Source organism: Heterodontus francisci, chromosome 23, assembly GCF_036365525.1.
Source record: "Heterodontus francisci isolate sHetFra1 chromosome 23, sHetFra1.hap1, whole genome shotgun sequence".
Lineage (NCBI taxonomy): Eukaryota > Metazoa > Chordata > Chondrichthyes > Heterodontiformes > Heterodontidae > Heterodontus > Heterodontus francisci.
In genome coordinates, this window is record NC_090393.1 from 30309876 (window position 1) to 30320574 (window position 10699).

Consider the following 10699-nt stretch of genomic DNA (forward strand, 5'->3'; position numbering starts at 1 on the left):
GCTGAGGCGACTGAAGGTTCAGGTGGAAGCAAAGGGAGGAAGGATGGCAGTGTCAAAGGAGTGATTTGGGAGGAGGATAGTAGGATTGGGGGAGATTGCAGTGAGAGGAAGGGCATGACATTTTCAATGTGGATGAACCGGAGGGGGAAAAAAAAACTTTTAAAAAGTAATGGTTAGGTGTAATAACATTTTAGCATAGAAAAAGGCAACCCCAGAGAAGAATAGGACTTGGCATAAGAAACTGCTGAATGAACAGGAACCATCCAGGCTGGGCCGTGACGTCACACGTTTTTTTGAATATCTTTAAACGTAAAAGGAAAGGAAAATAATGAGGATGAGCGAGGGCCTGGGAGACTCGAGGCAGTGAGTAAAACACACTCTCCCTTTTATTACTTACAGACTATGCAGTGGCAGTTTGATAGAGTTGGAAAGGATTGGCAGTTAAACGCTTGTCTTTTCATCTCACTGACGACTTTTACCTTTTTTTTTTATCCCCTCGAGCCGAGGCCTTAGTAATTATAACCAGGGAAAACCGAGCCATCCGTGTCGGCAACTGTTACACCAGTTACAGATATTCCAGATTTCGATTATTTTTGTTTAAAAGATCAATAAGTGTGTGATTGATGTGAGGGTTGGGGTTTGGGCGGTAAATCCTCCGGCCGGTTAAAAACCGTTTCTCGTTTCGGCCGGTTTGTGCCCCACTGGCAACGCGCATGCGCGCCGACTGCAGCCATTGGCTCCTGTGTTTTTTGTTTCAATAAAACCTGGATCAGGTTTTGAGACTAGGATCTCCCACCCCAGCAACTGCTGACAGGTTCCCGTCAGCACTCTACGTTTTTTTTTACTGTATAGTAATAAATGCACAAGCCACGATTTTGGTGTGGCTGCTCTGCTTTGATGGTCAGAGGTTTATAGAAAGAAAGACTTGCATTTTATGTAGCATCTTTCACAACCTCACGGTGTCCCAGAGCGCTTTACACCCCATGAAAAACCATGTAGTCACCGCAGGAAATGTGGTAGCCAATTTGCGCATGGCTAGCTCTCACAAATAGCAATGTGACAATGACCTAGATAATCTGTTTTAGTAATGTTACTTGATGGATAAATATTGGCTGGGGCACAGGAGATGACTCCCCTTTCTTCTTCGATGTAATGCCATGGGATCTGTTACGTCCTCCTGGGAGAGCAGACAGGTGCTCTGTTTATGGTAGGACAAAGTTCATAAAGATAACAAAGTTTTTAAAAATACTGCAGATGCTGGGAATCAAACAAAAAACGAAAGTTCTAGAAACACTCAGCAAGGCAGGCAGCATCGCAAACAAATTAACGTTTTAGGTATGAACATTTCATCAGAACAGTAGATATTTGTTTGTTTTTCCTCTTCTCCCTTGTTCCTTTTTAATTGCTGTTTAGAATGTAATATCTTCCAGTTCTGATGCAGTGTCTATACCTGAACATTAACTTGTCCACTCTCTTCACAGATGGTGGCTGGGCTGCTGAGTGTTTTCAGCATTTTCTGTTTTTGTTTCAGAAAGATACTCTTGTTTCTCTTTAGTGTAATGTACAAAGGGTTTCAAGAGATATATATTATTTCAGTTGCTATATCTTGTTACAGACATAAAGAAATATGTTTGTACAAAAGATTGGTTAGAACACAGTTGGAGTAGTGTGTGGAATTTTGGGCACCACATTCCAGAAGAAACATGAAAACCCTAGCGAGTGTACAGTGGAGATTCACCAGCATGATAACTGAGGATGGGAAGCTATAGTTATGAAGAAAGACTTGAGATAGTACTGTTTCTACTTGAAGGGGCAGGCAAGAGGAAATTTAATTGAGGTTTTTAAAATTATGAATTGTCTGAGTAGACTGGGGAGTCGTGACAAGGGGGTCACATTTAAAATAATCACTAATAGAGTGATAAGAGGGGTCGGGAGAGATTCCTTTACGCAGATGGATGTTGGAGCATGGAATATTTTGCCCAGGGAGTGATTGAGGCAGTAACCATTTCATCTTTTAAGGGAAAATTAGATAAATATTTGAGGCAAAGGAAGAAACATTGGTTATGGGGAGAGTGCAAACCACTGGAATTAGTTTTGGATTGTTTCAGCAAAGAAGTGATGGGCCAAATGGCCTCTTTCTGTGTTATAAAGTTCTATATCTCTTCAAAGAAGTTTTAAATGTCAAAAGATATAATGTTAATGATGATTTCATTGATATTCAGAGGAATTATTTGTGCTGATTACAAAGTGAAGGGTTGTGTGAACATAGCTCAACATTTCATTCCATTTTCTTGCAAACCCTCCCTTGTCAAACTGTGTTCCTGCCCTGTTTTAAAATCAGTATCTCTCTTACTTCTTTGATGTTGGTATGGGTAGTTCTGACAGCTGTGCTGTTTTGAGACATGGTCGTGCTCTGGATTGGCCCGATTCAGGATCTATCACTAAGAAACAGCATCAGCTTCTGGCTCCCTGGAGAGGGTCTGGGGGTATTGTAGCTGAATAAAGATCAAAGTGAGGAATAACTTAAGCAAGGAAAAGGAGCCTCATTTTTCATTTCAAAATAGATACAGAACAAAATTTCGACATATTTCTCTTACTCTCCCAATTTTATATCCTTGGACTAAATGCAATGGATCCACAGAACAGCAATCACATAATAAAATTTGTTTTCAATATTGATTGAAAGTTAGTATTGATGGCTATGAATCTCAATTTAGGATTTTCAACAAATATATTGCTTCATCGTAATGGAGTGTTCAGTAAACGCCATGCATTAGATTTGTTTTACCTTTTTTCTGAACTGTAACAGTAAAATCTAACAACTAGGTTAAGCTGGGCGGAGGGGTGAAGTTTTAGGCTGAGGCAGAGAAGTAGCGGTTTGAGTGAGAAGAGAAGGGAACCTAGTGGAAGTAGAACTGTTAACATGAAGGTAGTAATATTTTGGGTGAAGAGGCAGCTGGTCTCCACCAGAAGCAGGTTGGGTGGTCAATAGCATCAGAATAGGCCAATATTGGGAAGCATAATGTCAGAAGCTCTCAATTTTTAATATACAAGAAAAATAAGGGTAAAGTAAACCATGTAGGTCAAATATAAAACATGTAAATCATAATTTGCAAATGATAAAATGTAAAACAGGCTATTCGTACAATGGGATAGATTTTCAACTTGCTGCTTTGGGTGTTAAAACTGACATGGATCAGCCACCTATTAATTAAACCTCCCTCCACCCCCCCTCCAATTTTCATTTCTATTGGTTTCATTGAGGTTGGTGTGAAATTAGATTATGTACAGAGTGACTATTGGTTGGCATAGAGCTGCTGCTAGGAAATATTGATATGGTTCAAGATGGTTCAACAGATTGTAAAATGGAGGGAAGTTCTTTACTGAGATCGAGATTAGAATTGGAAGAGAAAGTAGATGAAAAGAAGAGCTATCAACTTGTCACCAGTTAGACAGGTAAAGAAGGAAGATTTGCAGAAGTTGCAAGAGATAACTTTGTTAAAGGATCAGTAAGGGTAAATGCTGGAACCAGGAAGACAACAGCTGGTGTTTTTCAATAAAATTGCATTTAGCAGTTTTAATTCTGTAATATAAACATGGATTAGAAAAATCTGAAATTATATAATGTTTCAGTAGGCAGCTAAAATCTTTTTACAGATGCTTATGGATCTCCTGTGTACATTTACATAATTTTCTGTCTTCAGATTTTTTTCTCCATTTTGGATAATTCGCTATGTCCTGTCTGTTGGATCCTCCCTGTTGACTGGACCAGATATCAGTATTGGGACACTGTAGTGCAGGCCTGTACATGTGGCTTAAATTAGAAAATTATGGTGGCACCGTTCACAATGCAGAGGTGCTGGAAAAACAGTTTCTTAGTTGAATACTGGTACCTCTGGACACAGCACTGTAGCTGAAATCTGGGTTACAATCAGCATCAACACTGAGGTAAATGCATTTTTAGATATCGAGTCATAGAATTAGAGAATAATACAGCACTGAGGAGGCCATTCAGCCCATTGTGCCTGCCTCGGCTCTTTGAAGATATCCAATTAATCCTACTCCTCTGCTCTTTTTCCATAGACCTGTAATTTTTTTCCCTTTTGAGTATTTATACAGTTATTTATCCAGTTCTCTTTTCAACATTACTATTGAACCCACCACCATTTCACACTGTGCATTCCAGATTACAACAAATCAGTGTTAAAAAAAAAAGTTCTGATTCTTTTGCCCATCACCTTCAATCTGTAGAATCTGGTTACCAATCTTTCTGTCACTGGAAATAGTTTCTCCTTATTTACTGTATCAAAACTGTTCATGATTTTTCATCTCTTCCTGCTTTTAAGCTTCCCTCCACCTCCCAAGATAACTCCTGGTCATATGCCACAACATACAATTTGCAAAATTAAAATCACAGTTCAGATATTACTGTCTAGAAAATACCCTTTGTAACATTGTCTTACAACCATTTAACACTTTAAAATAGTGGACAGAATATAATAACACATAAGGGATAATTCCACAATTACAAACTTCAATCTATTTCCTGCAAGCATGGCTTCCCATTGAAAATTTAAGATCATAGAAATAACCATTAAATGTTTTTCTACTAATATTGTCAACAGTAATTTCAAACTTAGATACATTCCATCTTCTCCAAATTGGAAACACTACAGTTGACAGTGTAGTTGTGACCCAGCCATTTTCCATTACATTGTTTTTTTTTTAAGGATTTGTGTATTTTATTTGGAGCCCTTAAGCCTCCATGTGACTTCGACACAATTTCGCCTCTCCTATTTCATGCCTTTTGCAGTAAATTCCATCTGCTCTATAATCTGAGTCTACTTGGACCTTCTTTTGTGTAGATGTTTCCTGGGTACCTCCATACTACCTGTGTCCTAGTACGTTCTTTTAAGCTGTTTCTTAGTGAAATCAACACAACACATCAATCACATGAAGGATTTATTTCCTCCTCCATGAGATGGAGTGCTCCATTTCGTTGTAGTGTTACTGGTGTCTGACAAGTAAAACTTGCCCCTCAAATGTAACTAAATCTGCATGTCAGTTAAGGCTGAGATTTGTATTTTACAGTGACATTAATTATGTCAGAATAACTGTTCTCCATTTCTAATGTCCTTTTGTGATTTTTTTTTTATTTGTAGAAACTAAAGCATGAAGTTGAATGAACGAAGTGTGGCATACTATGCCACCTGTGATTCACCTACTGACAAGACTGGATACTTGCATAAAAAGGGAGAGCGAAACACAGCTTACCACAGGCGCTGGTTTGTTTTGAAGGGTAATCTGTTTTTTTACTTTGAAGAAAAAGACAGTAGAGACCCAATTGGAGTGATCATACTTGAGGGATGTACTGTGGAGTTGTGTGAATCTTCAGAAGATTATGCCTTTGCAATCAAGTTTGACTGTGTTAAATCACGGACATATAAAATGGCAGCTGACAGCCAGGGAGAAATGGAGTCCTGGGTTAAAGCTTTATCTCGTGCAAGTTTTGACTATATGAGAATTGTTGTGAAGGAACTTGAAAAGCAATTGGAAGAGATGCAGCAAAATAGACTCAGTGGCCGTAAAAGCCAGAGAAAATCACTCTTGCGAAAGCAAACAATCAATCCTCATAGTTCACCCCTAATCTCACATAATTTCTCTGTATCTTATAGGACTCCTGTTAAGGAGAATGGCTATGTCCCCTGGACTACCACACAAGATCAAACTATTGATACTGAATTGAATGGCAAAGCACATGCTATTAATGATAATAGTGATATCTCAAAGTATTTCTCAGACCAGGCACCTGAAAGACCTCTACATACACAACGCTTGCCACCACCTCTGCCCCCTAGGAGGAGATCAGGAACAGTAGGGGTAACGTCTGGGTTTGGTGGTTTGATGCTCACCCAAGATAATAATACAACAGCAGGGACATTCAGCTTTACCAGGTTACATGAATGGTTTGGTAGGGATGTAATACAGCTGCGAAGACAATGGCAAGAGAACAAGGTTAGAAATGATGGTGGATCACAACTGGATCAAATGGTTTGAATTAATATACCACATCATGCACAGTTCCTTTCAAAGGTCAATTTCAGGCTCAAGTTTTAAACATAATTCTTTCTTTCTTCTTTGCTTCCACATTCTAATCCAGTAAATGCTTCCTAGGAAGTGTACAAATGGTACTATACATAAACCTCAGTTTTAATTTGTTTTATAATCTGGCTGGATCCAGCAAGTGAGTACTTACTATATAAAATGGGCATTGGGGAATGTTGTACATCATTTGCTTTTTGGGTCCATCTGTTTTAACTTTACTATCCCTGGCAGAGAAATGAAACTGAATATGTAACTTAAATAAATATATAGTCAGAGCTTTCTTTATGGCATAGTGAGTAAAGGCACCGTCTTGGTGTAGAACTAAGCCAAATAGACCTGAAGGTCTTAAGTTTGGTCATTTCTGGTCTTCGCCAGGGCAGTTTTTTAATACACTACAATTGACTCTGGGGTGGGGGAGTTGGAAAATCAGCCAGGCTTCCCACACTTGGTCAGAATCTAGTGACTCCCACTGGGTCATGCACTTGCAAGAATCTGCTGTGATGCCCACCTTTTTGAGGATAGCCTTCCAACATGCACTGCATAGGTTTCTACAAGAACAATGGCCATTTTGGACTACTGGTATCTGTGGAACTGAACCACAACATGAGTCAACACCTTCAAGAGGGGAAGGGAAAGGAGAAATCCAATTCAGAATGTTCTCCGCTTTCTACAATGGTGGGGCAATCAGGTATAGTTTTTTTTTAAATTTTAGGTTCCTTTCCCCCCCCCCGCCCCCCACTTTATTTTTGCTATTATAAATTCAGTGAACACTTGGTACAGCAACCCATCACTCCAGCACTACTTGTCCATTGTCCTGCATTGCCATCATTAAAAGTTCTGATTAATCATTTGAAGTAGAATAAGACATTTTACAAGTAGCTAGTTTACAAAACACTAACTTAATGATAACATACACTATTATTTATGAAAATCCAGTGACTACAAAGGGTACCTAATACGTAAAATGTTTCTACTTCCAATGTGTCCTGTTTAAAGGGAACAGGTAAAGGACCTTAAGCGCCTATGTCAAACACTAGAATAATTGAAGGCATATATGAATAAAGGAATACATATTTATTGTTTTGGAATTGATTTGATTAGTAATTACAGTATTTGTTTAAAATCATTGTGTCCGTTTCCAGGGGCTTACTGGGTAAATGCAATGTAGTATGTAGTACTGAGACATATAGAACAGAAAGGCCCCATGTTCAATCCCTTGGTCTCGGCAGAGCCAGCTGATCTCAGCTGGGAAAATGGGTCAGCCACTAAAGTTGGCTTCAGTCTCCCTGGGTAAGTGATACTTGCTAGAAAGTACACATGTGGATATCAAATGAGGACAGGATCAAGCTTGGCTATGCTGACCCCAACAGCGAATAGCTTGCTAACACTCTCCATATAATCCCCCTTGGGCAAGCTACTGGATGACTGCACTCATGCATAGCGGCTGATTTCCATTTTTGGTAGGGGCAGAAAACTAGTAGTGGATTGACCACTACGCTGTGCCCAATTTTCCTTTCAACTGAAGTCTCCCCCAGGTTTCTGCCCCTGCCACAAGTGAAAATGAGCCCCCACCCACCTAGGTTTCCCAAAATGGCTTCAGCGTTTTTCCTTCCTCGAAGAGTGCGTGACTGCAGGGGGTGGGGTGGTTGAGGGTGCATGTGGGATGCAGCATGTCCAGATGGAGGTAGGCTTAGTGAATGACTAGGTCTTTTCCCATTCTTTTTATACCTGCACAAGCCTTCAAAAAATGGGGAAGAATTCTTTAAAAAAAAAACTTTAGCAAATTTTATATCTAGTTATAATTACAGTCTTTCAAAAAAATGTTTGGCTTTCTGGCTAGTTATTGACTTTATAAATGTGCCTAAGCAGATAGAAACTTCATAAAAGTGACTTTGGCTCTATTTGGAAAAAAATCATGGATGCCAAGATTCTTAAATAAATGAGTGGTGCATTATTACTTCTGAATTTAGAGATTTCCCAGTAATTAGTTGATTAAATTCCAGTGTTGTGTGCCTGATGAAATTTCTATTTGGCATTATCTGGGTCAAATCAGCCAAATGTCATTTCTGGCTGTCAACACAAATTACAGCAGAATTATTTCAAATGTGGTGCAGTTTTTAGTGATGTATCTTTTCAAAAACAAGGCCATAGCTGAGGCTAACAGCACATCACCCAACTGAAGATGAAATACAGTTAGTTAAAGTTTTTGTTTCATAATTCTGCAATATTTACTTGTGTTTTGGAGTCAATTTTAACATTAACAAGCAGATTCTGCAGCCCTGAAATTGTGACAGATTGGCCATCTACTCAATTGGAAGGGGCAATTCTACCTGTTTGATCAGTGCAGTCATTTTCTGGTGAGTAGATTGATTGCCCTGCCTGGTAGTAGAGTAGCTCCTTCTGGAGCTGAAGATCCCAGGGATTTAGGTTTTGAGTATAAGGTCTGGGACTAGGGGAGGTGGGGGTTCTGCTGTGCCACACTTGTGTCTGTCCTGTGGACTCCTAGGAAGGATTTTCAGTTTTGTTTTCAGCATCCAAGATTGCAGTTTCATACAACTCACCACCTTGCATGTGATCATCATCTGTAGAATTGTGAAAAGTGGCTGTATCTCCATACTTTTAGTCGATATTTCAGGCTGTCAAGCTTCCAGTAACAATTGAAGCATACTCAAATCACTTTTATTTCTTATTCTCCAAAAGTAGTGTCACATAGATAAGAGATGTACTACACTAAACTAAATAATGAACTTGTACTTCTTTGTAGTAATAATAATTCATCTTATCTTACTTTTAACACTAACGTCTACAGCTTTATGCTAAACGATGTAAAACAGTGCAGGAATTGCGGGACTTCCGCTGTATTTAGTGCTGTGTTTAAACAATTTCAGTCAAACTCTTGGTGGGTGAGTGAGAGCTGGGGGTGAAGTGGAGAGAAACAACTAAAGTTTCAGCTTCTGACTTAGTAGTGATCATTGCTAGAAATGTGAATGTTGGATAATTATAGAATTGTGCTTCGCCATGGTCACTTCCACAGTCAGATAATCTACTGACACTTATTGCCCAGGCTGTTGCATGCAGAACGATCACTTGAATGAGGAACTAAAATGTCATTGCCAACTATAGAGCTATACCTCAACATGAAACTTTGCACCTTTACCTCCAGTTGGAGAAAAAAACACTAGCTTGCACCATCTTAAAAATGGCTTGAAAAAATTATTGAAATTTCCATTGGAGTAAGTAAAGAAAGAAATGCAACAGAACATTACAGAAGTACAGAAAAATTATTGATATTTTATTGAATGCACAAATATTTGCTAAATCTTTCATATTGGAGTTTGATGGTTATCAGCCCGTTCTTCTTGTCCCCTCTGCACCCACAACATTGGTGTCAGACGAAACATTACTAGTATTTTGCAACAGTTGCAAAAAAATGTCAATTTATATAGTAAAAATGGAGTGAATCAGTTATTCTTGGTGTTTGTTGCCTTTAATGTATTGTGCCTAAGACATGAAGCACACGAATATGCCTTTGTACTTCTGTCTTGTTCCCTCAAGATCCTTGGTTGGCAATGCTAAATGTGATTATAGCTGAATAGCCATTATAAGCAAGAAATTTTTTTTAAATTGCCCAATATTTAATACCAGCTGACCAATTCAAATCAATACCATTGTACGCAGACATCACAAAGTATGGTAGGTGAAATCCTTTCACATTTATAAAACAAGGGTTATCCTGAGGGTAGAATCATAAATATTCACTGTAGTTTTAGTTATGAGGAAGGTACCCCTTCACCATCAGTCAATATTTGTAGTGTTTTTAGTGTAATATTAAATGCTTTTTACAATTCTCAATTTTTAATAAATGCAAACTTTTTTTTTAAAGTAATTTTACAAATTACAAGAATTTGCCTTTAGAGACATAGCATTGTCCATGATATTTCAAAAGTTGCACATTATACAAAAGAAATCCATTTTGTTTTCATTGTCTCCTCATTAATTTATCAACTATACATCTGGTGAATGTTCAGAACATTGGTAAGCAGTATTTTTAACTGAAATAAAAGATTGCAAAAAGATGTACCTGAAGCATAAGTTGCTTAACAATGATGGGGGAGGTTATTTTAAATCCATATACCACAACCACATATAGAAAATTATTATTTGCATTTTCTTTTTAAGCTTCTACTTGTAGACATGGATTTCTGTTTGCCTTTGTTTATTTTAGGGCAACAGGCTTCAAAAATTCCAATACTTTAATCTCTAAGGCACAAAGTAATCTGGTCAGTATCTAAAATAAACTATATCTGTCCCCAGAGGACAAGTACAGGAACCTCTTTCAATAGCAGTACACTAATAAAATTCTAAGAAGCATAGGTAATTACTAATGCAGTGCTATTAAGTGATAAAAATGGAGGGATCAAAAATGGAAAGGCACAGGGAAGAATTAAGAGGTGAGAAAATCTGGTTATTTTTAATTGGCAAAAGATGCACTTGAATCATAAAGTACATTGTATAATCAGTCAGGGTCATTTTACAATCAATGTAGCATTCAGGCATGCTTCTAAGAATGTATATTATATGAAGCTGTGGGAGG

At 38.2% G+C, this 10699-nt stretch overlaps 1 protein-coding gene across 1 annotated transcript; it reads left to right on the forward strand.

Moving 5' to 3' along the window:
* Window positions 1-300: 300 nt before the first annotated feature.
* On the forward strand, window positions 301-9895 carry pheta1 (PH domain containing endocytic trafficking adaptor 1). Its single transcript, XM_068054958.1, has 2 exons — window positions 301-363; window positions 5163-9895. Exon 2 carries the CDS (start codon window positions 5173-5175, stop codon window positions 6055-6057), a length of 885 nt encoding a protein of 294 aa, XP_067911059.1. The 5' UTR covers window positions 301-363; window positions 5163-5172; the 3' UTR covers window positions 6058-9895.
* The last annotated feature ends 804 nt before the right edge of the window (window positions 9896-10699 follow it).

Bases quoted from the DNA above. Each gene is read 5' to 3' on its own strand.
- pheta1 (XM_068054958.1), top strand. From the start codon at position 5,173: ATGAAGTTGAATGAACGAAGTGTGGCATACTATGCCACCTGTGATTCA.